The sequence below is a fragment of the Aptenodytes forsteri genome, unplaced genomic scaffold, assembly GCF_000699145.1.
Source record: "Aptenodytes forsteri isolate BGI_AS27 unplaced genomic scaffold, ASM69914v1 Scaffold54, whole genome shotgun sequence".
NCBI lineage: Eukaryota > Metazoa > Chordata > Aves > Sphenisciformes > Spheniscidae > Aptenodytes > Aptenodytes forsteri.
In genome coordinates this window covers 7934621-7956246 of record NW_008796044.1, presented here as the reverse complement: position 1 = coordinate 7956246, position 21626 = coordinate 7934621, and the positions used below count along the sequence as shown (strand labels likewise).

The window sequence follows — 21626 nt, the reverse complement described above, 5'->3', positions numbered from 1 at the left end:
CTGGCACCCACCCGGGCGTCCCCGCGTCTGTTCCCCCATCCCCGCCTTTCACCGTGCCCAAAGTCAGAGCTATTTAGCAGCAGCAGCTACCTCTCTCCAAATCCAGCCCCTCCCCGAACGCGGATGGAGAGAGAAACCTCCAAGCAGCTCCCTCCCCTCCACCCAGCTCACAAAGCCCACGTCCCTCAGCCAAAAGGGAGACCGGCTTCCTGGGGCTTCTGCCGAGTTCAGCTTCCTCAGCCCAGACCCTGCTCCTGCGCCTGTGTGTACTGCCACCTGCATCCCCGCCTCCATAAACTCACTTACCTGCACAAACTGCTTGCATTTCAGGTAGATTTGGTGCTATTACATTTTTTCAGGACACAGATTAATTTATTCTCAAGGAAAATTATTTATGGCAGAATGTGATGCTGGTAGAAATGAACCAATCAACCGGGTGAGAAGCAGTACCGACACTTGACTGGGTTTTGGTTTATAAAGTCAGGCTGGAAAAGTGTCTGCGCTGCTGAGTTGCGGCGGGCTGAGAGTTGGACAAACGCCTCTCCCAGTGCCTTTGCTCATCTTTTACGCAGAGTAAGGAACCTTCAGCACCATCCTGTCACTTCCAGAAATCTGAGTTCCAATCTGTACTTGAGATTAATTGGAAGTGGGTAGGATCTCTTCCTTCATGAAGATGATGTACAGCCTGTAAGTAAGCAATACCAGAACTTAAAAGGAACTGGTTTCTAAATATGGTGCAGGTATACAGTGCCCAAATTCACTGTGTTGTAACCCTTTGCTATTTAATCTTTAATAATTGCCTCAGACACTTATTTCTAAATACTTAGTGAAGCAAGGCGAAAAGTAAATTAAAGGAGGGGGGGAAACAAAAAACGGGTTATTTTATATACCAAGTGGAACAGTGACTAAAGCCAAGCCCAGCAAGTTCCAAGCACGGTCCACTCACCTCTCATTAAAAAAAGGGAGGTTAGGACACTTGGTACTGTTCAAAACCAAGCACTGAATGTCCAGACATGACTCAGTGCCAATTACAAAAGAGCCTCGTGTTAACTTTCTACACAGTGACCTGGCTTACAGTGATTTCATTGTGTGATAACACTTAGATCACTGAAACAATAATTAAAAACAAAAGAGAAAAGCCCTTTTAGATTGATTTTGCAATAGTAGTACAACAAGAAGCCAATCAAAACATGAGTTTTATTTTTAATTATAGAACTAAAAAGGCTAATATTTTATTAACATAAGGTTGTAAATTAAAAGATAAATGCCAGAACTCCTTAATAATCTCCACTGTAAAAACTTGCAAAAGACTTGTGCTTTAAACATTGCCATAACATACTGCAGGACTACGTCCTCCCTCCCCTGCCCCTCTCTCCCTTCTTCCAAGGATTATTGAGAAATACCCCATTGACATATTTCATCTGATATTTCAAACAACTATTCTAAAGCAGATACTCATCACAGTCATTTTCAGCCCAGTTTGTGTATCACACAAATAAAAAACAACTTTAAATGAGAAATATTCAGAAATTAAGTACAGACATTACCATCTACACTGCAGATTTCACTTCTTACAGAGCAGTAGTTGAATGCAAGTATTTGATAGATAAACATTCACAAATGCATGTCTTCCCATTTTTTCTTACCCCATTTCCATTTAAAAAAAAAAAAAATATCTTCAGTAGTCCACGTACTGCCTAGAATATACCTAAGCACAGCTTTCCCTAGAACTAAAAATTTTAACTCCACCATTGCAAAGCATCATACACCACAAGTTCTCACCATATGATGGAGTGCAGCTTTAGAGGGACTTATTTAAACTGGAATATATACAAGTTCTAAATATTTTACTTCCTACAGGGATGTCTTTCTTGGAAAACCACAAATACTTCTGTCAAAATACTGACTTCAAAGAGGAAAGTCAGGAATATGGATGAACACCTACAATCGATGGTTTTCCTTCCACTATGGCTTGAAATTATTTTTGTTCGCATTGGTGTTCAAAAGCTAAGCTCATTTTGTCTCTAGAAAGTGTTTGAAAATAAAAGTGAAATCTAATGAGACATGTATGCACGGGGCAGGACTGCTATAACAGTAACTACCTCACTTTCACATTTGGAGAGATGAAGAGCAGATTCTTCTGTAAACACATGATGCAGCATCACTACACGACCCAAGCCAGCCACGTCTGAAGGACAAGCTCGCCACAATTTACAGCAGACCCAGCAGGTAGTCGTGGCTTGGCAGTACTCAAAGGCTTAGACCTGGTTTAAAGAACTAAGGTGCGGACTGTTTCTTCAGCAGAGTTTTGCCAGAACTTCAGTACAATTTGGTTTCCACATCTAGCAAAAAAATGTGATTTATTAGGTTATTGCAGTGGACTTCTTGGCAGAGAAAGCAGGCACACTGAAGTATGCATCTGTTAATTCCAAAAAAAGCCAAACAATTTCACTGGTCTGGTTTAGAGAACTGGCCTGGACTGCACAGAAGGCAGCGTTTAATTCAGACAGAGGATGGGGAGAAGGGCAGAAATAACACGCCAGGGGACACAAGGAATCTGCAACCAGCTTTGCTTGTTTGTGTTGAAGAAATTGTACCAGGGAAGAAATTTCAGAAAACTAACGGTACAATCCACCGTGCTACAAAGATCTTCTCTTGCACAGCTCAGGAGAAGGATGGACTGCTAAGATATTAAAAATGACACCCTTGTAATCCACTGGGTTCACAAGCTGTGAGCAAAGACTCAACAAATTCAAGAGGAAAAACCAGGACATTTTTGCTGTAAGCTTCAGCTGGTCACAGTGGATTAGAGGAAATCCTTCAGCCAGCAAGAGAAGCAATTGCAATGGAAAATCCCGGCTCCCACCGGGCAGCCGCTGCCATCCAGCACGTATGGCTCACGGGCACACGGACGCACGCACCGAAATGAAGACAAGCATCTCATTTTCAAGTTGATTTTTGTAAATGGAAAAAAATGTATAAAATCTATCCATACATTAACAGATACAGGAAGTTACACAATCCAGTTTACACCTAAAGTAATAGCAATCAGTCCATAATAAGAACAGGGAAAAAATTCCAATGCTGTAATTTGGCTGAAGTCACTACAGGGCAGAGGATGGCAGGGGCAGGGCGGTTGGCTCCTTCTTTTTGGTGTGTGGATAAAACTGGCTACCTTCCCTACTTCCAAAGCAACGAGACAATTTCAACAGACATGTATTAGGAATACTTTTGAAATGCATCTGACTCTAGCATTAACACTGAACATTAAAAGATTCATATTATTACAGCATAATGTTTGGATACTTTTGCCTCCAGGAAAGGGCAGTGGGCAGTAGATACTATCCAAGAGAAATCCTGCACCCGTCTTAGAATTTACAGCATTGATTGAGTTAAAGATTTTTATTTTATGATTTTTATCCATCCTGGAACACTTAAAATTTGTGTATCCTCAGTTCAGACATTTACAAAGCATGCAGAGACTGTTACTACTCAAGGAACATTCAGGAGGCTATGGAAAATGCGCTGGTGGGTATTGGTCTAATTTTAGTGAACTCATGGCTACCATTACATGCAAGCCACACCTGGCAGTAGTTTTCCCCTCACGCCTCCATTTATTGGAGGCCCCAGAAGACAAGGCTTGAATGAATGGGCAGGGAAGCTCAGGTACCATTTTAAGGAATAAAACAAACCAACTACTAGCAGGGGCCAGCTTGTGGGAATGCCTGCCCTGCTACTGGTGTACCTGCGGGTGAACAGTGTCAGTCTAGCTCAGAACAGATGCCTGACTGAGTTTTAAAGGAAAAGGGAGGCACCTTAAACCCTGACAAGACAGACTTCCCGTGTTTGACAGGTGTATTCAATATACACACACAAAGCAAGACAGTAAACTGTGCTCATCATCCACCCAGAAGACTGCACCATTTTTCTGAACACATAGAAAATACAACCCCTTTTCAAAATAACAACAATAATAATAATAATAATAATAAAGCAGAAGTGCAGAATCCAGACTGTTGGGTGGTCTGTGTTTAAAAAACATAAGAAAGAATAAAAGCTAATGCTGTAAAGACAACTATTCCCTTTCAAAGCAAAGGCCACATAAAACTGTGTTGCTCAGTTTGGTTTTTACTTCATGCCACCTGTAAACACAAGACTGGATATTCAGTTTCTGGGAAGAAATGAAACCACTTTTACATCCAGAGTAAAAGAAAGGCCCTCCACTGCCTGGATCACAGATTTCCCAGGAAAAGGTAGCTGGGGGAAGGCTTCCTCTTCTCGTTTGCTCATTTCATTAGAAAGGTTGTATCTGAACAAATGAGCTTTCAATAAAAGCACAAAACATTTCTTGATGTTATTTCTGCCCTCTGTCTCTAAAGTTTGCTACGGGGACTAACACTTTCCATTCTTCTCCAACGGATACATCACCTTTTTGGCACCACGGGTGGAATTTCTTCCTAATGTATAATTTTGCTTTACACAAAAGTCGATTGTCTAATCATGCAAATCCAACAGAATTCCAAAAAGTGCCACAAGACAGCTCAACTCTTCGCAATCTACTACCTAGTTTGTACACTGCCATAGGAACCTCCCAGAGAACAGACTGTCATCCTTACTTAGATCTGACAGTGTATTTCATACGTGGCATTTCAACCTCTCTTTCTGGGGGGAGAGAATCGAAATCCACGCCCTGATTCCACTGATTTTTCACTCTCAGAGCTCTGAAATGCATGGAGATTTCTTTGATTTGTTGAAGACGTCTTCACCGAACAGCCTGATTAGAGAAAAACTTACTGATTCAATCAAATAGAAAACAAAGACAAAAACAGGTAGTGGTAGATTTCTCAATCTTTGCTCCTGTCCTTGGAGACTAGGGTAGAGTTTCACCACTACTGCATTTTCCCCAGCTGGATCTTCTTCCAGGCCTCTGATGCTGTGAAAATGCAGGAGTCGAGGATCCCAGCTACAGTAAATGTTCCTCCAATGATAGCACATATCTGAAATGTACAGAGAGAGGAAACAGTTTTGTCAGTGATGAGGGAAACTTTTATGCGGCTTGAAACTGGGGGGAAGGATATTAGTGCCTACTGCTAGGGTATCTTCTGGAAGCATAGTAAGAACTGGGTAGCAGTACTGGGGACGTAATTATGTGACAATCATTCAGGAAAACCATTCCCTACAGTGGAATAACTTAGTGCTATCCTGAACTCATCATAGCCTGAGCCAATCATAAATCCCAGCTCCTAGGAGCCTACGGCATGAATGCTGTTCCTTTCTGGGCTAAACTCCACCTAACAAAGCCTTCTAGAAGCTGTGTTGCTCATATCTTCCTACTACTGTTTTCTATTTTAAATACCACGGCCTTGTAGTCTTTTCCCTATTTCACAAGATACAGCATTTGCAAACAGGCAAAGACACTTAAATAGCATGTGAAGGACAGTGACTAACAGAGAAACCTAGCTACCAGTGACACCTACAGCTAAGTCTGTCTAACACTTTCCATTACAAGGGCTGCTTACAAAAGCACTGCCAACTTAACTCTTTGTGGGCTGAAGTTTTCCATGCAAGATGTCTCGGGTTGGATTATTTAAACACCAGTAAAAACACGTAATCATTTTCAAGAACAGAGTTAGGGAAAAAATTAATCTCCTGATTAGCGTAACAGCCTACTTCAGTTCTCAAGTGCCAGAAAAACACAAAAGTATTCTGACATGTCAAATCAAAGGTACTTTGGCTTGGAGCACCCAAAATCAGGGGGCACCAGTTACGGACTTTGCAACACATTGCTTCAATTCCCTTATCTATGAAACGGGGACAATGCCAAACTTGCCTCCCAGGGAAAATGCGAAGGAAAACACATTTGAAGGGTTCAATAACATGACAATAGCCATCTCAGAGTCCTTGTGGAAACATATGACTTGTACTCAGGACTGGGTTAATACAAACCACCTGCTAGTAACAAGGCAGCAGTCAAATACTGTAGGATGGGGAGAAACGCTGCTCACAGGGTGCCACCCCACGCACTGCACAAGGCAGGGTTCACATGGAAAGTATGATACACAATAATGTAACCTAATAACATTTAACAGCCAAGTTATGATTACACAGGACCTGGCATTTCCTAACTCCCACATATTTGACTTCATAACTGTGATGCTCTTTTAATTTGGTCTTTTACATTGTGTAGGATCAGGTGGCTCTGAGAATGAGAGACACCGGGTCAGTGAGAAGGGGACAAGATACAGAGCTTATCTTCTGCGAAGGGCCTGCTTAGGAAAAGGGGGATTTTGCTGTGAGCTAGAAGCCAAGGGAGAGAGAGAGGAACCCAAAATCAGTAAGCCAATGTAGCAGGGTATCAGGGAGACGCAATACAACTGACACAGAAGGGAACCAGTGCCACACTAGACCTACTGTGCCGTGTCTCTTCTTCCACAGAGCACTACACCCCACAGGCAAAGTTACAGACAAAAGAGTAACATAAGAGCAGCAGCGTTCAGCTCGGCAGGGAGTTAGCGGTGGCAACAGAACAAACAGTTCATTAACGGTGAGCGAAGGCAGGAAGAAATAAAGCACTCATTTACATGTGTATTTATAACCAGAATACATGTGTTTAGTGAGCTTGGTGAGATGAGGAGCTGCAGTAAACGTGGCTTTTGCAGGACAGTTGGCATTCCAGCAGATGAAGGCTTCAAAAACTGGAGCAGCAGCCTGAGGCAAAGTTAGTATTTTCAGGGGACAAGTCCAGCTCCTGCCCTCTGTGCCTCCCTCCTTGTTATCCCTCGGAGCATGACGCAGGGTGACTTTTCAGGGAAAATGACCGCAATGGAGTTGGGTTATTTCAGTCCACAGCAACTCAGCTGACAGGAGATGTTACACCGCAAACAACAGAAAACCCGTCCAACAATAAGATTTTGCATCATATGGTAGGAAAATCTGATTTCAGTGCAGCAGTGCAAGGGGGTGGGGAATAGAAAAAAAATATATATTCATCTGCACAGCTCTGTACTGCTGAGTGTTTGTGAGTCACACGCACCTGGCATTCGCTTGGAGCCTGCCTCCCAGCATGCACACAGCCCTCTTGTTTCGTTGTGACAAAAAAAAGGCAGCACCAGGGTTGGTCTCTAGGTCAGCACAGAAGCTGCACCACCGCGTTTCTTTATGATCACAGTTCTAGTATGTATGGAGCGTTGCTCCTTAGCAGCACTGGCGGAAGTTAGGCATCATGCACTTATTTATATTTAATGGAGTTTTATACTGGGAATGATCTGCATTTGGCTCCATGAGGTTACAGTTTGACTCAGGCCCAACCATTAAAGGAGGAAGGAAATGGAATATACAAGTGTAATAATTACAGCAGTGAGAGACCACACAATGTGGGGTACACATGAGAGTTTTGAACACAGTATGATTATAGGTTAGTGGCTGGGATGCAGGCTGAAGTCTAAAGGAAAACACGAGTGGATAGGAGGAGGCAAGGCTGCAAGGAAGATGACAAGAAAGGCAGTGTCAGGTATGTGAGTGTGGACCTCTGGGATATCTTAAAATCTGAAAGTTACTTTTAAGGACAGAGGGGACCAGTAGGACCCCCAGGTAATTCCTAGTAAGGTAAGCTGCAGAATCCCACTCAGAGATTTCTGGATGACCTGCAGCACATCTTGTAGAACAACACTGTCTTGGTTTTAAAAATGCCACAGGACTGAGTCTATGATACCTGTCAGTAACAGGTCCCATGGCTGAAATAATTCTCCCTGAAACCATTTTTCCCCCCATTACTTCCAGTTTAATTTTCTTCATATCTAGAGGGCAGACGAGTACTCTCATATCAGGAAAAAAATTCTATTCTTTTCTTTGGATTTGGAATGCTTCACCAGAACTTTGGCTTGTTTTCTGCCCGCTCTCCCCTCCCAGCCCCTAGACTGACCTCATGATAAAACCTTCTTTCAGTTTGGCCACTTTCAGGAACTCATAAATTTTCAGCAGTGGAACTTTCCCCCTTGCTCCATAACCTCAACCACGCGGCTATGAATGGCTTCTCTTCATGGGAGATGCCTTGATTTTAAGCAGTACGGTTTAACAGGCAAAAACTACCGTGTTTAACACTGTGCCAGGTGTCTGTGGTTAACCCCAGGATCCATGGCAAATTCACAGCACAGTGACAGTGGCAGCACTGACCCACAAGCAATACAAAAATCTTATTTAGTGCTGAATTTTTTGAAGCGTGACATGTAAAGTAAAATCTATGCTAAACCAATGCCTTTTGTCCTGCACAGGAAGCACCTCTCACATGGTACAGAAAATTAGGACAGTTCTTTGTACCACAAAAACCCAAGGAGCAGGCATGAGTTAGATAGGGCCTGCTGGGAACACAGAAGACCTGGGAACACTGCTATGGTGCTATAATGCTGCTCTTAGTGGTGCTGAAGTTTTCTGGGGGCAAACTCATTACTAACAAAGAGCATCAGATAACCTTCCCAGCAGCAGAACGAGATTCCTTTGGCTCTCTGCTGAACAGCCAACACCCCTCTCTCATCTGATCACTCCACACGGGATCATCCCTCCGCAGCGTGTCCTTCCCTCCAACATTGACACCGTTTCCCCTGACAGGCGGCCACACTTAGCCACACACTGTGTTACATCTCCAATTGTTAAAGTCTCTTTCAAGCCCACAGATCCTCCCCCAACCCCAGGAGACATTTAAATTTACTGAAAACCACACGGGTGCCCTAGTAAACAATCTGCTCACTAAAAGGAGTCGCAGGTGATCCCCCCTACCCTAGAGCCCCTCTTGTGGTTTTTAAATTAAGCAGCTGCTGCTCAGAAAAAGCTGATGCTTTCCATGGCCAGACCCATTCGGCAACGACTCCAGATGCCCCAGCACAATCTCTGTCTGGACCTCAGCCCAGTGCCGATTATCGCTAACTGGTCTCCAGAGCAACTGTGATGCAAAAGGCCACGCTGGAGATACAGGAAGGGGCTAAAGCAGTGGAAAGAACAACGGAACAGATCATGTCATCAAGACAGGGCAAGGAAACCTAGGACAAAAGGTGTTTTGATCCGCTGCAGCACTGCTCCCCCCCCCCACCTTTTCAATGCCACCTTGAATGCTGTAAAGCTTTAAGTGTAGCACATACACAGCCAAGGCTGCCCTACCGTAAAACATTCCTAGCCTAAATGAGAGCAAAAGCAGGTCATCTGTACCAGGGCCAGATGGTCCAGACCGATAGCCACGGTATAGCGTCTGTAACAAGGATCTATCTGCCTCTAAGTCAGCCACGTCTGAAAAGGGTATGCCACACCTGTCTGATGTACTGCGTAACAGCTACTGCAGGTATCAGTGCCATCCACATGTCTCCACAGGAAGGACATTCAACTGGAATGGCCCCAAGTGAGCTGCTTGAGACTACAGCCATTTATAAGACCAAACAAAGCAGACAAAAATCAATTGTAAAACTCTTCTTCAGCAGTCTAGCAGCCAGCACGCGCCTGGCTAACTTTACAGACAGGATGGGGCAAAATTCTATCTGGGGCCATCTCACATCCAAAAGGTCATTGTGGCAATCAGTGAGGAAAGCCTCTCTGCGGACTCCTTATGTAAACTCTGAAGCACGGTATCAAATTCCACAAACATGCTATTTATATGCATACAATGGCATATTAGCAGTAAATCAATGCTAGCAACGGACATAACAAAGAATAATGCCAGCTATCAATCCTTTCCAAACACTGTTTCCCATTAAAAACACCTCCACACCCTCACCCCCAACAAGATGCTTAAGAAACCTATGCGTATGAGAACATATTGTTAGGGAAAGAAGTAGAGGCAGTATGAGATGCCAAGTCATAAAATGCTGATGTTTGACCTTTTTTAGGATTATGTTTTGAAACCAAACAGATGTGCTAAGAAGAGAAGGTCTTAAATCATGACACTTAGATTTTGCTTCAAGCCCCTTTCTCTTGCTATTTGTGTATCCTAGAGATCACACGCATTTCTGAAGTTAAGTGAAGGGAACTTGGTGTTTATCAGAAGCTGCAAAATCAAAATCTTTAAGTGCAACACAGCTGCACTGTTTATGTTACTTCCAATTAAAATATTCAAACAGTTTAAAAATCAAAATCCGAGGTCTTCATTCAGCCAATTTATCAACTACTTCATATTCTACCATGCTTCACTGGCACAGCAGACTGCAGCTTAAATTTTAAGGCAACTCCCTCAGGACACATTTTTTAAATGCCTGAAAGATCTTTAAAGAGCTCGTTGCCTAACTAGCCGTTTGGACAGTACAGCTTTGTTATAGATGCTGAGATCAGTACCGCAGGATGTTATCTGGATAGATCAAAATGTAACTCGTCAGGAAAACACCTCTGGACTTTGATAATGCAGCTCTTCTCCACTTCTACCCAGGAGTAAATGCCTGGAACTGGCATACCCATATTAAGCCAAGCAGCAGCACTGAGTAAAACAACTGCCCTGCATTCTCTGCAAGTTAGATCTCATTATTAGAGAGACGGTTTATTGCAGCATGCTTTACTGCATACCACATTAGCTTTACTTACAAGTTTCTGACATGCTGCAATAGTGCCCATCCTGCCTAGACAGAGTTTGGCACTTCTGCAATAGGATAATTTTCCTTCTTCTTGTGCCTAGCTATTAAATCAAATTGTCAGAGCATAGGGCTTACCAGTTACCTCACTTACACTTCAGTACAATTGCGGTGATGTACTGCTTTATTTCAATCATGTCACAATGCTCTGAAGCAGAAACTCAGTTCTTCTGGACAAGAAATGCTCAGAAGAGAAATGAGAGGCAGGTAGGAGAAGGGAGAATTAGAGGTTTAGAGTAACTCACCGATGTGATAAACCTGTACAAAGGCTGTCGTCTCTCTGTGTATTTCACTGTGATGGGACTCAAATCGTAACGAAACCAGATAGCTGGGATAATGCGGCCAGTGTGACTGTAGGCTACGTACTCCTAGAAAAGAAAGTGGGGGAAAAATGGCAGAAAATGTGAGCAATCTCATTCCAGATAGAGTGTCTGCAATAAAACTGCTTCTGTGGATCTTGCCCTTACTCCACTGTTTTGTACTAATGATCAGATTGAAAGAAGCAAACAGTTAATTCCTGTATAGACTGCTCACCCCCCATCCTTATCAAATAGGAAAATAAGTTCTTTACAGTCTGATGATGATATAGCTGGGAACAGAGAGTCATGGTACTTATCACCTTCATTCAAAGTTACAGAAGTAAACAGAAAGGCTGTCATTGATTTCTCTAGCTTAGGTCTGTTCTATTTAAATACAAGCAGTCTCTAAGTGGATGCTGGTGAAGTTTTTGTACTGTCAGTATGTAAATCGTATACTGGGATATTCATCAAACAAACAGAATTTAGTTTGCAAGAACCTGAAAATCCCTTCTTGTCCATGCACTCAGAATAGCAAGCAGCAGCGCTCGTCTGTGAGGCCCCCTTCGCATTGGGACCATCAGTGTGAATGCTTTGCCTACTCAGTATGACTCACGTACAGCCATGTTTAAACCACGTTTAAAAATCTTGCTGAAAGCCAAAATGAAACTGTATACAGAAAATATTCCAAGCTTGTTCGTGAGAGGCATCTTCAGATTGCCAGTGATAATCTCCTTTAATGCATTTCTTTAATAACAGGTACAGTGCAATCAATCAGCCACAGGACAACACGCCAACAAGATATACTGCACAATGCCAACGTAGAGCAGATACTAACACCAACTTAGTATCAAAAGTCACATCTTTTTGAGCTAATATTTTGTCTGTGCTCTCAGTGGAAATATATATCAAGTTTCAAGGATCAGGACATTTATCTTGACAGACTGAAGAAAAATCAAAGAAAAGCAGGCTGGGGACTCAGCAACCTAATGAGAGCCATCAGCACCAGCATGGCACACGCTGCCTCTTTACCCAGCTGCTCTTCCCTTCTTTAGCCCTATGACATGCCTGCCAACTCAGATGACCTCTTCTGTTTTAGCTCTCCTTCACACAGAGGCAAAGACAACCTCATATACTTCAGAAAGATGAAGAAAGGACAAGCAATAGGACACCCATGAGCATGATACCAAAAAGATAATTTTACTCTCTGTGAGCTCAGAGGGAGCTAGTGAAACAGCATCTGTCTCCTTCATTAATCTCATATAAATCCCAAATTTCCCTCTATTTAGGTTTTTTCCATGGATGACAAGAGAAGCCGAATGCAACTGAAATCCCTAGTCGTGATATTTTCAGGGCTTTTGTTGCAGAGGTTCTGCAGCATATCTTGGGACAGTGGCTGTCTGGGGAAGTGAGGAAACAGAGCGTCTAGGAGGTAAAAGGGGAGAGGAGACACAGTCCACACTTAAGACTCTATTCGTCTCTTTGTACTACTCAATCTGTGCCAGACTATTCCAATGGCTTCCATTTTCTCTTTCCCACCGATCAGTATGGGAGTCAAGGACTAAAGCACCAATAAGAGAATTTTTATTTTTAATGAGAAGAAAACGCAGAGGCAGCACTGTTTCCCTGCACTTCAGTTTTGACAGAACGGACCTCATTTTTTCCTTCCTCTCCCCTTTTCCCCACCAGCAATCCTGCCCTAATGAGTCAGTCTTGGCCGAACGCCCTCATTTGCAACCATGCTCACAGAAGTGTCAAAAGCTCCTGCTGTCTATTTTCAAAATTACTTTCAGAACTTGCGTTGCAAGAGTCTTATCAGAACAACAGTTGTGACATTAAGCAGAACAAATATATTGTAATCTGAATAGAGGGAGACATCCGAATCATTGGGACACACTGTACAAACAAGCCCAAAAGTCACTAGACAGGAACATTAATCTGAGAACTAGCCCATAAGAGTCCGTGCTGGATTCTCAGTTATGGCAAACTAGCAGTAATTAGATATTATAAACAGATTCTGGACTTCCACTTAGCAGCTGACTGGCAAATAATTTTAAACTGAAAGAGGCTTTTTACCTTAAAAAGTAAATAGGGTCCCTTTTTTTTTTTTTAAAGTTCGATACATTGTATTATTAAAATACAAATATCTTCACATTTAATATAAATTAATTTAAGAATTATTAAGTTACAATAACTATCACAATCCACTATAATAAAGTAGGCACTGTGAAATAGTCAACCAGTACATATTTGCAGCTGCAGGTTCAGTGGCTTAATATCTGAAATCAACATTTGTAAAAAGCTAAAAACTCTGCTAACTTACTTGTCTGATACATCCATCACAATTGAGACCGTTTCATTAATAAAACCATGTGTAAGTGCTGTTTTGTATGTTCAGTTGGATTGCAGTTTCCATCCCGATGCATCTTGACACAAATCACAAAAGCTCCTGCAGCATGTAAAAACCTTCCACACAATTTACAGAAAACTAGATCACTGACGTATAAGAAAGTCAGGAGTAAGAATACCTCTTTCTAGAATTAAAACAATACCACCACCTGCTCTGACAAGCCCTCACAATCCCAACCCTCATAAATGCCAGCACCAGGAGCAACAGGAAGGTCCACTGAAGAGCTTCAGTTCCTCCTTCTCCCAGCAGAGGCTACTGCTCACCTACAAACAAGTGTACGTGGCTGCAGAGCAGAGGAGCAAGAAGGAGGAGGAATGATCACTGAAGATGCTCCTTGCATCCACTGGGCTGCAATGGGGAGCTTCTCCGAGAACTACCTGCTTCTTTACCTTATTTGCTACAGTATATTGGTATGAGTATCGCTGCTTGCCGCTCATGTCTTCATACACCGTCGGGACTATCTTCAATATGTAGTCATGAGATGCAAGAGCTGCAGTCAGGAAAGGGAAGTATAAGTTAGCATTTGGAGAAAGGAATCACAGCCTACATAACATTTCAAAGTAAATGTGCGAAATCAACTAAAACAAGTAAGTCACAGAAAAGGTATCTCCCTCCTCCTTATCTCACGTTCTGTGACGAAGTGACAATTTCACATCCTACATTTATGTCCTTTGTACAAAACTTTGTAAGGTACTCGGATGACACCAGAACCAGCCCACCATTCTAAGACTTCTGTAGCACCACGACCCACGTAGATGAGTTTGGGTCACTTGAACCCTCCTAACTGCTTGCAGCTATAAATGATAAGACTTACCAGCACCACAAAAAGCTGTCCTGGTTAAATCAAGAACTAGCTAAGGTTAGAGCTGCAGCTCCCTGAGCTTCTTTTGACAGAAAAAGCTGGGACATCACAACCTGTGTAGTCCCATTCCTTGTGCACCCATCTATCTTTCTCTTCTTCCTTCTCCTACAGCTGCTTAACAATTATTAATTATTATTATTATTTTTTTTTCATTATTTAAATGGCTTGTGCCTTTTTTTGTGTCTGCTGAAACAGTTCTAAAACAGAATTCTAAATTATTTCTCTGTAGGATCCTTTGGCCAAGTGTAACACAATGACATTTGGCTCCTGGAGGAAAAAAACCACAAACCACAATTGTCTAGCTTCAGGAACAGCCATAGAAATTTTGTTCCAAGTGGACAAGACTGATGTCCTGCAGGAGCCTGAAGACTTGAAGGAGAAAAACTACGCTGAATTGTAGCATGCACTGGAAATTTCTTTTTGTGCTGCTGGTCATAAAGGGCAACGAAAACGTCTATCCTTCCAGCCACAGGGTAGAACTTAAGATAAGCACTAACTTGCAACACAAGAACAATGAAAAGTTCTGCTGGTGGTGACAGCAGCAAAGGGAAGCTATAGGAATAGGATACGGATAAAAAAACCTCAGTAACTCTGAGTTGGTCATAACGATCGTAACAGAACTGGAGACAATGTCCAGGTTGCAGAAGGGCTGCAAAGGACCTTTTGGGCTAAAGCTTCTCTATGGTATTGGAGAAAATGGAAATGTCAGTCAGCAATGTCTGGATGATTTTGGTTAAAGAGGCAAATTAAAGACTTCTGGATACACCAGTGTTGCATGAATGGCCCTGTTTTCCCTCCTGCAGAGAGTGGCTAAGACCTGTAATCACCAAGAATACGTACGATTTGAGCTGAGTTTGTCTGCTCCCTCCAAGGCATTGAATGCTCCATGAACGTTATGGACCTGGAAAGCAAAAAGGCGTATGAAGAAACTATGCTCTGACTTGGTGCTCTTGACCTTTGCTTCCCTATCCTATGCTGTAACAAGGAGATCAGCCTGATTCATCCTTTCCAAAAACAAAGCCTCAACCCAGTAAAAGATGACCTGAAATATCTTTCAGTGACCATCACCACAGAGGTTGGCTCCAAGTAAAAAAGTTGATTTCACAACGTCTTACAAGATGAAACTCCAAAACCACTCCAAAGCTAAAGGAATTGTAGTTGGAAGAGGCCAGTTGTGAAATTTCATTGTGAGCTATTTCCTAAGAGCTTTGCATAGTTAACTGTGAAATTCATTTATCAGGCTGAAAGGGAAATAAATGGGAGTCATATTCAGGTTAAAACTCAAGAGCTCTCCTGTAAAGGTAGCTCATGTCAGAGCAGTTGGGCTTGTACAGCTTTAACTCATTAGCCCAGCTTTCACACCACACTATGCCCTTGGAGATGGGAAGGACACATGCCGACACTGCCATCCATTCAGCTTTTCCTGCAGCTGGTCCCAGGCATGCAAGTTATCTGTTTGCCCAGAATAACAGGATTTTCATCCCATGCCTTCCACGTACTATGATCTGGAGTCTGATGTCCACCAACAGAATAATCAATTTGTGAACTCTCTAGACAGGGAAAACCCCACAGCAACAGCTGTAGATTAGAGGTTGCATCATTCACATAATGCACAGTAAGCTATACAGAAAAGAAATAACCCCACAACCTAGAAATTCCTGACCTTAAGCCAGACAACAGGGAAGAAGAGTTCGGAAGAAATATTTGGTCATGGGTGTGACAGAGTTTCACCTCACTAACAGGGCAATGCAATCTCCTTCCCAGACCTTCTCAACAACTGATAGCATGTGGATGTATTTTTCTCATCCTAATGGCTGTTTCCCTATTCTGAATAGTACGGAGTGGATGATGGTTTGGAGGAAGCAGCAACTGAATCCGTTTCTCTCCTGAGAAAGGAAATCCTAGAGAGACAATAACATCAGCAAGGTGCTGGTAACAAGCACAGAGCAAAAGCAACAGCTGAACCTTCTACAGTGCCTTTCAGTCTGCTGGCATTTCAAATATTTTACACAACAGCAACTATTTCTGAACTACACATGCAGACTGTACATATTCTTTACTCATTGTAAAAAGCATACGAAGAAAGAGAAGCCCCTGGTCTGGGCTACAGTATTACGTTCCATTCTTGATACAGCTGAGAAGTAAGTCTCTCATAGCATATCTGGGCCAGAGACTTTAAGGTCCACTTCAAACACTCTAACAGTAAATATTTGAGTGGTTACTCAGCAAACAACTGTATCTGTCCTGTAAGGCACCTGTATATTTGGAGTTACATTCTTGTCCTTGGCTCCCCAGCATCCACACTTCTGTTTATATGTAAAAGTTGTCTGCTCTGCATCTCTCTACACAGGGAGTTTGCAAAGCTGTGAGTTACAGAGCTTCCACACAGACAAAGCCACCAGACATCTCCACAACTGCCTGTTTCTATACCATCAGGTCCTTTGGTGCATTTTCCTCTCTTGTCTTTGCAACACGGATGGCATTTGTAACTCCCAGTCTGATGTGTTACCGTGATTTTCCTTGTGGAATATTCTGGACTCCCATTACAATACTTGCTGTTCACAGATTGCTAATTAATCTCTGCTCTACAAAGTGCACAGGTGTGTTCCTTGGGGGAACATACTTGTTTGTACGTTGCTAAGTACCTGGAGGGACTTCAACAAGGAGTAAGCCTTTGGCCACAGTAGCAAAATTGCTTTGCAACAGAGAACTTAAGCAAGCCTGTTTAGCCAGATGTTCTCACGACTGTCCTGCACTACCAAAGCCAAATCTAGTGCTTGGAGTAGCGGCACAAGAGTCTAGTCAGTGGTTTAACAGTGCCAACACTTTTTTCTCCTGCAACATGGACCTCAAAAAGATGCTTGCCAGGGCCTTGAACACCCTAGGCTTTAACCTCTATAAATACATGCAAAGACATATAACTGGACATATAACTTGGGCAGAATCCAACAGCAGGCTAAAATAACTTCCAACCTTGCAACTATCAAGGGAAGACAAGACCTCTTACGAGGCTAAAACTATGATTATTCAACCCCATGATCTAGCACTCAAGAGAATGTTATGATTAAAAATGTATAATCTCCTACTTTCCCCATCTCCTTCTTTACTGGGTTACCTGACATGCAAGAACCTCATTGGTTTGAATTTTGGTCTCACCTACATGAGGGAAAAATCTACAAAAAAAAAATCTACAAAATCTACAATGTGCGTGAACTACTGCTGAAGAACTGAAGCTCATTCAATGCCAGGCGAGATTTAAATTTCTATTTCAAACAGACTGGTTTTTCTGGAGAACACAGCATGTACCTTAGTGGATCATTCTGGCAGAGTTTGTAACAACCTACAAAGAACTAACTCCCACCACATGACACAAGCGAATGAGAAGCTCCTCACCCTCTTTAAGAAATATGAGCATATATTACATCAAAGCAGGTGGAGACAACCCAAAATACTCAAAGGTGTAGCTAGATAGATTTAAAGCTCTCCGTACCTGCTGGCTCTCTACACTGCTTGCTGAGTCTTGGTAGCACCTGTTTAGTGAACATACCCTTCTTTAATTTGTGCTGTTGAACTCATGTTTGCCTACAGGATCAGCAGCACCTACATGCTCCATTCTTGTGTATGGAGATGATGAGTAGTTATTTTGAACTTTGAAAATACTAATCGGAACTTGTCCAAATCAGGAGCCAACTACATGTTTGCTAGACAGGTTTCTCACCACCAGAACTGAAGACGCTTGCTCCTTTGCCCCCAACTGTCCAGGCTTCTCATCTCATTCATGCTGATTCGCACTTCAGCTCCATTACTCAAAGACTCCATGATAAAACAATGGGAACGCTACCTTAGAGCACTGATTTCCCACGCAAACTACAGAACTCCCTATTAGCACTTACCTAATATTTTTCATAATCTCAGTATGCTTTACAGACATTAAGCCAAGCTTATTTATATGCTAATATTTCAGCGTTCCCACACAAGATATTTCCTAAAAGAAGCCGGGAGCAGAATCAGAAGACTACAAAGCAACGCTTAGACTTGTTAGCATGAAAAAGGGTTTTGGCAGTGGGTGTACAAGAAGCAGACTAATGAGACGTCTGTGCTGAGGAAAGAAGATTACAGAGAGACTATGGGTAAGCAACGTTTAGGATGAGTCGCAAACTGGGTGTGCACATATATAACTCCCACCTATGATGCTAGCTCCTTGGAAGTAGGCTAGAGAAGTGCTGTAATCTGTCCTTATTGAGAAATCAGGAATTATTACATAACTTGCAACACCTGGTGAAACTCTATCAACTGGGCAAGTGCACACATTCAGCTTCTTCCCAGCAGGGAACTGGCAGTTCTAAGTCTAACTTGTGTTTCATAGAACAAATTTGACTAATAGGTGTCTGCTATACAAGTACAGTGAAGTGAATTGAAAGAACCTGACTGGTGCCTTGGTAAAGACAGTAGTGAGCACACATCTTCCCTTAGTATACTCACTGCTTCTCTGCAAAGGCAGTCAAGATTTGTTTGCTGTATTAATACTGAAAACAGTACTGCATAGGATTCTGCAAAGCCATGAATCCTCATTTCTACTCCCTGCAGGAAGACAGCCACATAGTTTTCCAAAAGCACTTTCAGTTTCAGATGAAAACAGCAAAGTTACTCTATGACTGAACACTGCTCCTTCCTGAAGTGGTAAATGTGGCATGTAAACAGTTTGCGAACTCTTCTGGGCTGAGTATATATTGCATGAATACAAGGGATGGGCTTGCTTACCCAGGCTGTCCTTTCTTATGTCCTCCCCACACTGTACATGGCCCTTCCATAAAACCAAAGTGTCTAATATTAAAGTCACTCTCATTGCATTCATTCCCCTAGAGCCAGGGAATTTTCAGGGAAGAGAACTCACCTGTAACTTGTCTCCAAATGAGAGCTTGTGGATGATGTGAGTCATGTCAGGATTCTGAGGCTGCGCAGTGGCACTGTGCGTTGACACGTGAAAGTTACCAGGGACCTAAAATTAGTCAAGACAAGGAAAACAGGATTTCACATTTTATCCCTCAAGGCGTTGCTAGCCTCTGTGATATGAAACGGAAATGCCTGGATCCATCCAGCCTGGCAGGCTGTATCTACTTAGCAGCAGACAACCTCTGGCACGTCAGAGAAAGGCTCTGAAATACCTTCCTGCACTTGACCAACACCACCAAACTGCATACAGAGCAGAGACTGGTTACATCCCGCAGCCCAAGCATCTGGCACCCTCACATTGCTACTGCTGGTGACTAGGAGGTGATGAGTGGATCACTCCCAACTTTAGGGACTCCTAACACTTAAGGCTATGTCTTTCATCCCTATTAAAATAAGATTCATGTCTCTGACAGGCCACAAACAGTTGCTTGATGTTTTAATCCCACATCTCGCATTTGTAAATGGGCCCACTGCTGCAGAACAGCCCAAGAAAGCTGTGGATACATTCTTATTGTAGTACTGGTCATGAGCAACCTTACATTTGAGAAGGCTGTGCGTAAGAATGAGTTTTATCTAAAAAGAGGAAAAAACCCCACCAAAAACAACGGGGCTTCCCATACAAACTAAGCTAGATTTTCAGCTTCTAGCTCTGTCAATAGCCCTTCCAAGTACAGGATTTTTTGTTTTTAATTTTTTAAAGGGAGGGAAATACAAAGTTCTGAAAAATACAGGTTTTACCTAAGGACTCAGTTGCAAGACAGAAAATGAGCACTGATGTCATTCTGATGAGATCACTCTAGCATGCGCACACTTTTCAGGTCACTAGTCCTACTCCCTGAAGTCTTTCAGCAGATTCAGCTCAATCACTGTTATGGAGGGTGGAGGAATTTTTTCCTATCGAGAAAAGGTTGGGAAATTAAGCAACACTGAGGAGCAATCTGACATGGCCTAAGACAAGTGTGGGAGGATGGTTATACAACTGGTGCCCATTGTGCTCTCTGCAGAGACACCTCACCAGCAGGGCCACGGGAGGCCACATGCCAGTTCCATGTGCTTTCAGGAAAGCTAATTTAAATGACTTGAGGAACAGCAGTGCACTCCTGGGAACACTTTCAGGTGTGGACACAAGCTGTGTCATACATAAGCTCGGTAAACAGGGTGGCAGACTCTGCAGTAAGTAGTGCACACAATTGTCTCACTGTTACCTTGTCCTCCCTCTTTAGGTTTGAGAGTAACAGCCAAGTGCAACCCTTGGTAAAGTTTCAAAGCCTGGCCATGTCCCACTCCAGATACCAGCTCATACTGAAGCCTGTACAATTTCTGCCAAGGGACTGCAGACTTCCAGCTCACACACAAGAGGTTCAGGTTTTCAGAGCCAGAAGTCCTGGGTGAGGTCCCCTCCCTCTGACAGCAGTCCCAATCACTATATGAGACAACGCAATTAGTGGCCTTTCACAGATTAAGCAGTGAAGGGAGCTCCTCACTGCCACATACAGCAAACTCCTTTTGAGTTGCTTCGGTGAGCAGAACACACCACATCTAGCAGGCAAAACCCCAAGTATTCCAGCTCTGTGCTTTGGGAATTAACAGAACAAGAACTACCTTTCAAGAAGCCCTTTCCCAGTTTTGTGGGCTATCAGCTGCCAGTAATCTTGGTGGCTTAGGGGTGAGGAAAGAAACGTCCTCTTTTTAAGTCCCTAATCCTTTCTGTGCCACAGAATCAATAAGAGGTTCTGCCTGTTATTTTTAGATGCAATTTAACATGACCTGGGAGGAAAAGAAGGGAAGTAGGATTTTGTAGCCTGTGGTACATGAGGAGGCGTGAATAAAGGGTGTGCCCTTCTTAGGACATCAGTGGGCCCCACCACTGCCTCCCCCTCCCCAGCTAGTCATCTCCAGCATTACATAGCAAGATTATTCAATTCTGAACACACCCATCCCAGAGAGGAGCCTCCTCCAGGCCTGGATTTTCATTCTTTGAGACAGAAGCGGAGCATCCCGACAAAGCATGCGCAGAGGCCGTGTGCATGTATTCCAAACATCTCAGCACGGAGCCGCTTCTGTTACGCTGGCACCCTCTAGTAGGGAACATTCCTGTCATTCTGCGGCTCTCGGAACAAAAGAGCACTTGGATAGAGACATTGCCAAAGACCTCTGCACAGTGAGTCACATTTTGGATGTGCAAAAGTCGTGACGAGTAAACACAGAAGCCATTTGGCATTTGTGGGGAGTTCATACATCCCCTAAGCATTAGGCTGCTGCGCTGAAAGAGACAGCGCTGGCTGCAACACAGAGCTGCTCTCTGCTGTTAAGCAATGCTATCTCGATTACCTGTTTTGGAGAACTGTCCTGGTTTCGGCTGGAATAGAGTTCATTTTCTTCCTAGTAGCTGGTACAGTGCTGTGTTTTGGATTTAGCATGAGAATAATGTTGGTAACACACCGATGTTTTAGTTGTTGCTGAGCAGTGCTTACACTAGTCAAGGACTTTTCAGCTTCCCATGT

General features: G+C 43.0%; 2 protein-coding genes across 2 annotated transcripts in view; both read right to left on the bottom strand.

Annotated features, from left to right (window-relative positions):
• RPL26L1 (ribosomal protein L26 like 1) overlaps positions 1 to 252 on the bottom strand; it is a 4855-nt gene extending 4603 nt beyond the window's left edge. Inside the window, exon 1 of the mRNA XM_019473852.1 lies at positions 248 to 252. The gene's annotated coding sequence lies outside the window, so the exon portion shown is untranslated. The remainder of the gene's footprint in view (positions 1 to 247) is intronic.
• A 962-nt stretch (positions 253 to 1214) lies between these two features.
• Positions 1215 to 21626, bottom strand: part of ERGIC1 (endoplasmic reticulum-golgi intermediate compartment 1) — a 39948-nt gene continuing 19536 nt past the window's right edge. Inside the window, exons 5-9 of the mRNA XM_019473780.1 lie at positions 19064 to 19168; positions 15010 to 15070; positions 13697 to 13797; positions 10847 to 10969; positions 1215 to 4997 (exon numbers count right to left, since the gene is read on the bottom strand). Of these exons, the coding sequence (XP_019329325.1) occupies positions 4890 to 4997; positions 10847 to 10969; positions 13697 to 13797; positions 15010 to 15070; positions 19064 to 19168 (498 nt within the window). The 3' untranslated portion in view covers positions 1215 to 4889. The remainder of the gene's footprint in view (positions 4998 to 10846; positions 10970 to 13696; positions 13798 to 15009; positions 15071 to 19063; positions 19169 to 21626) is intronic.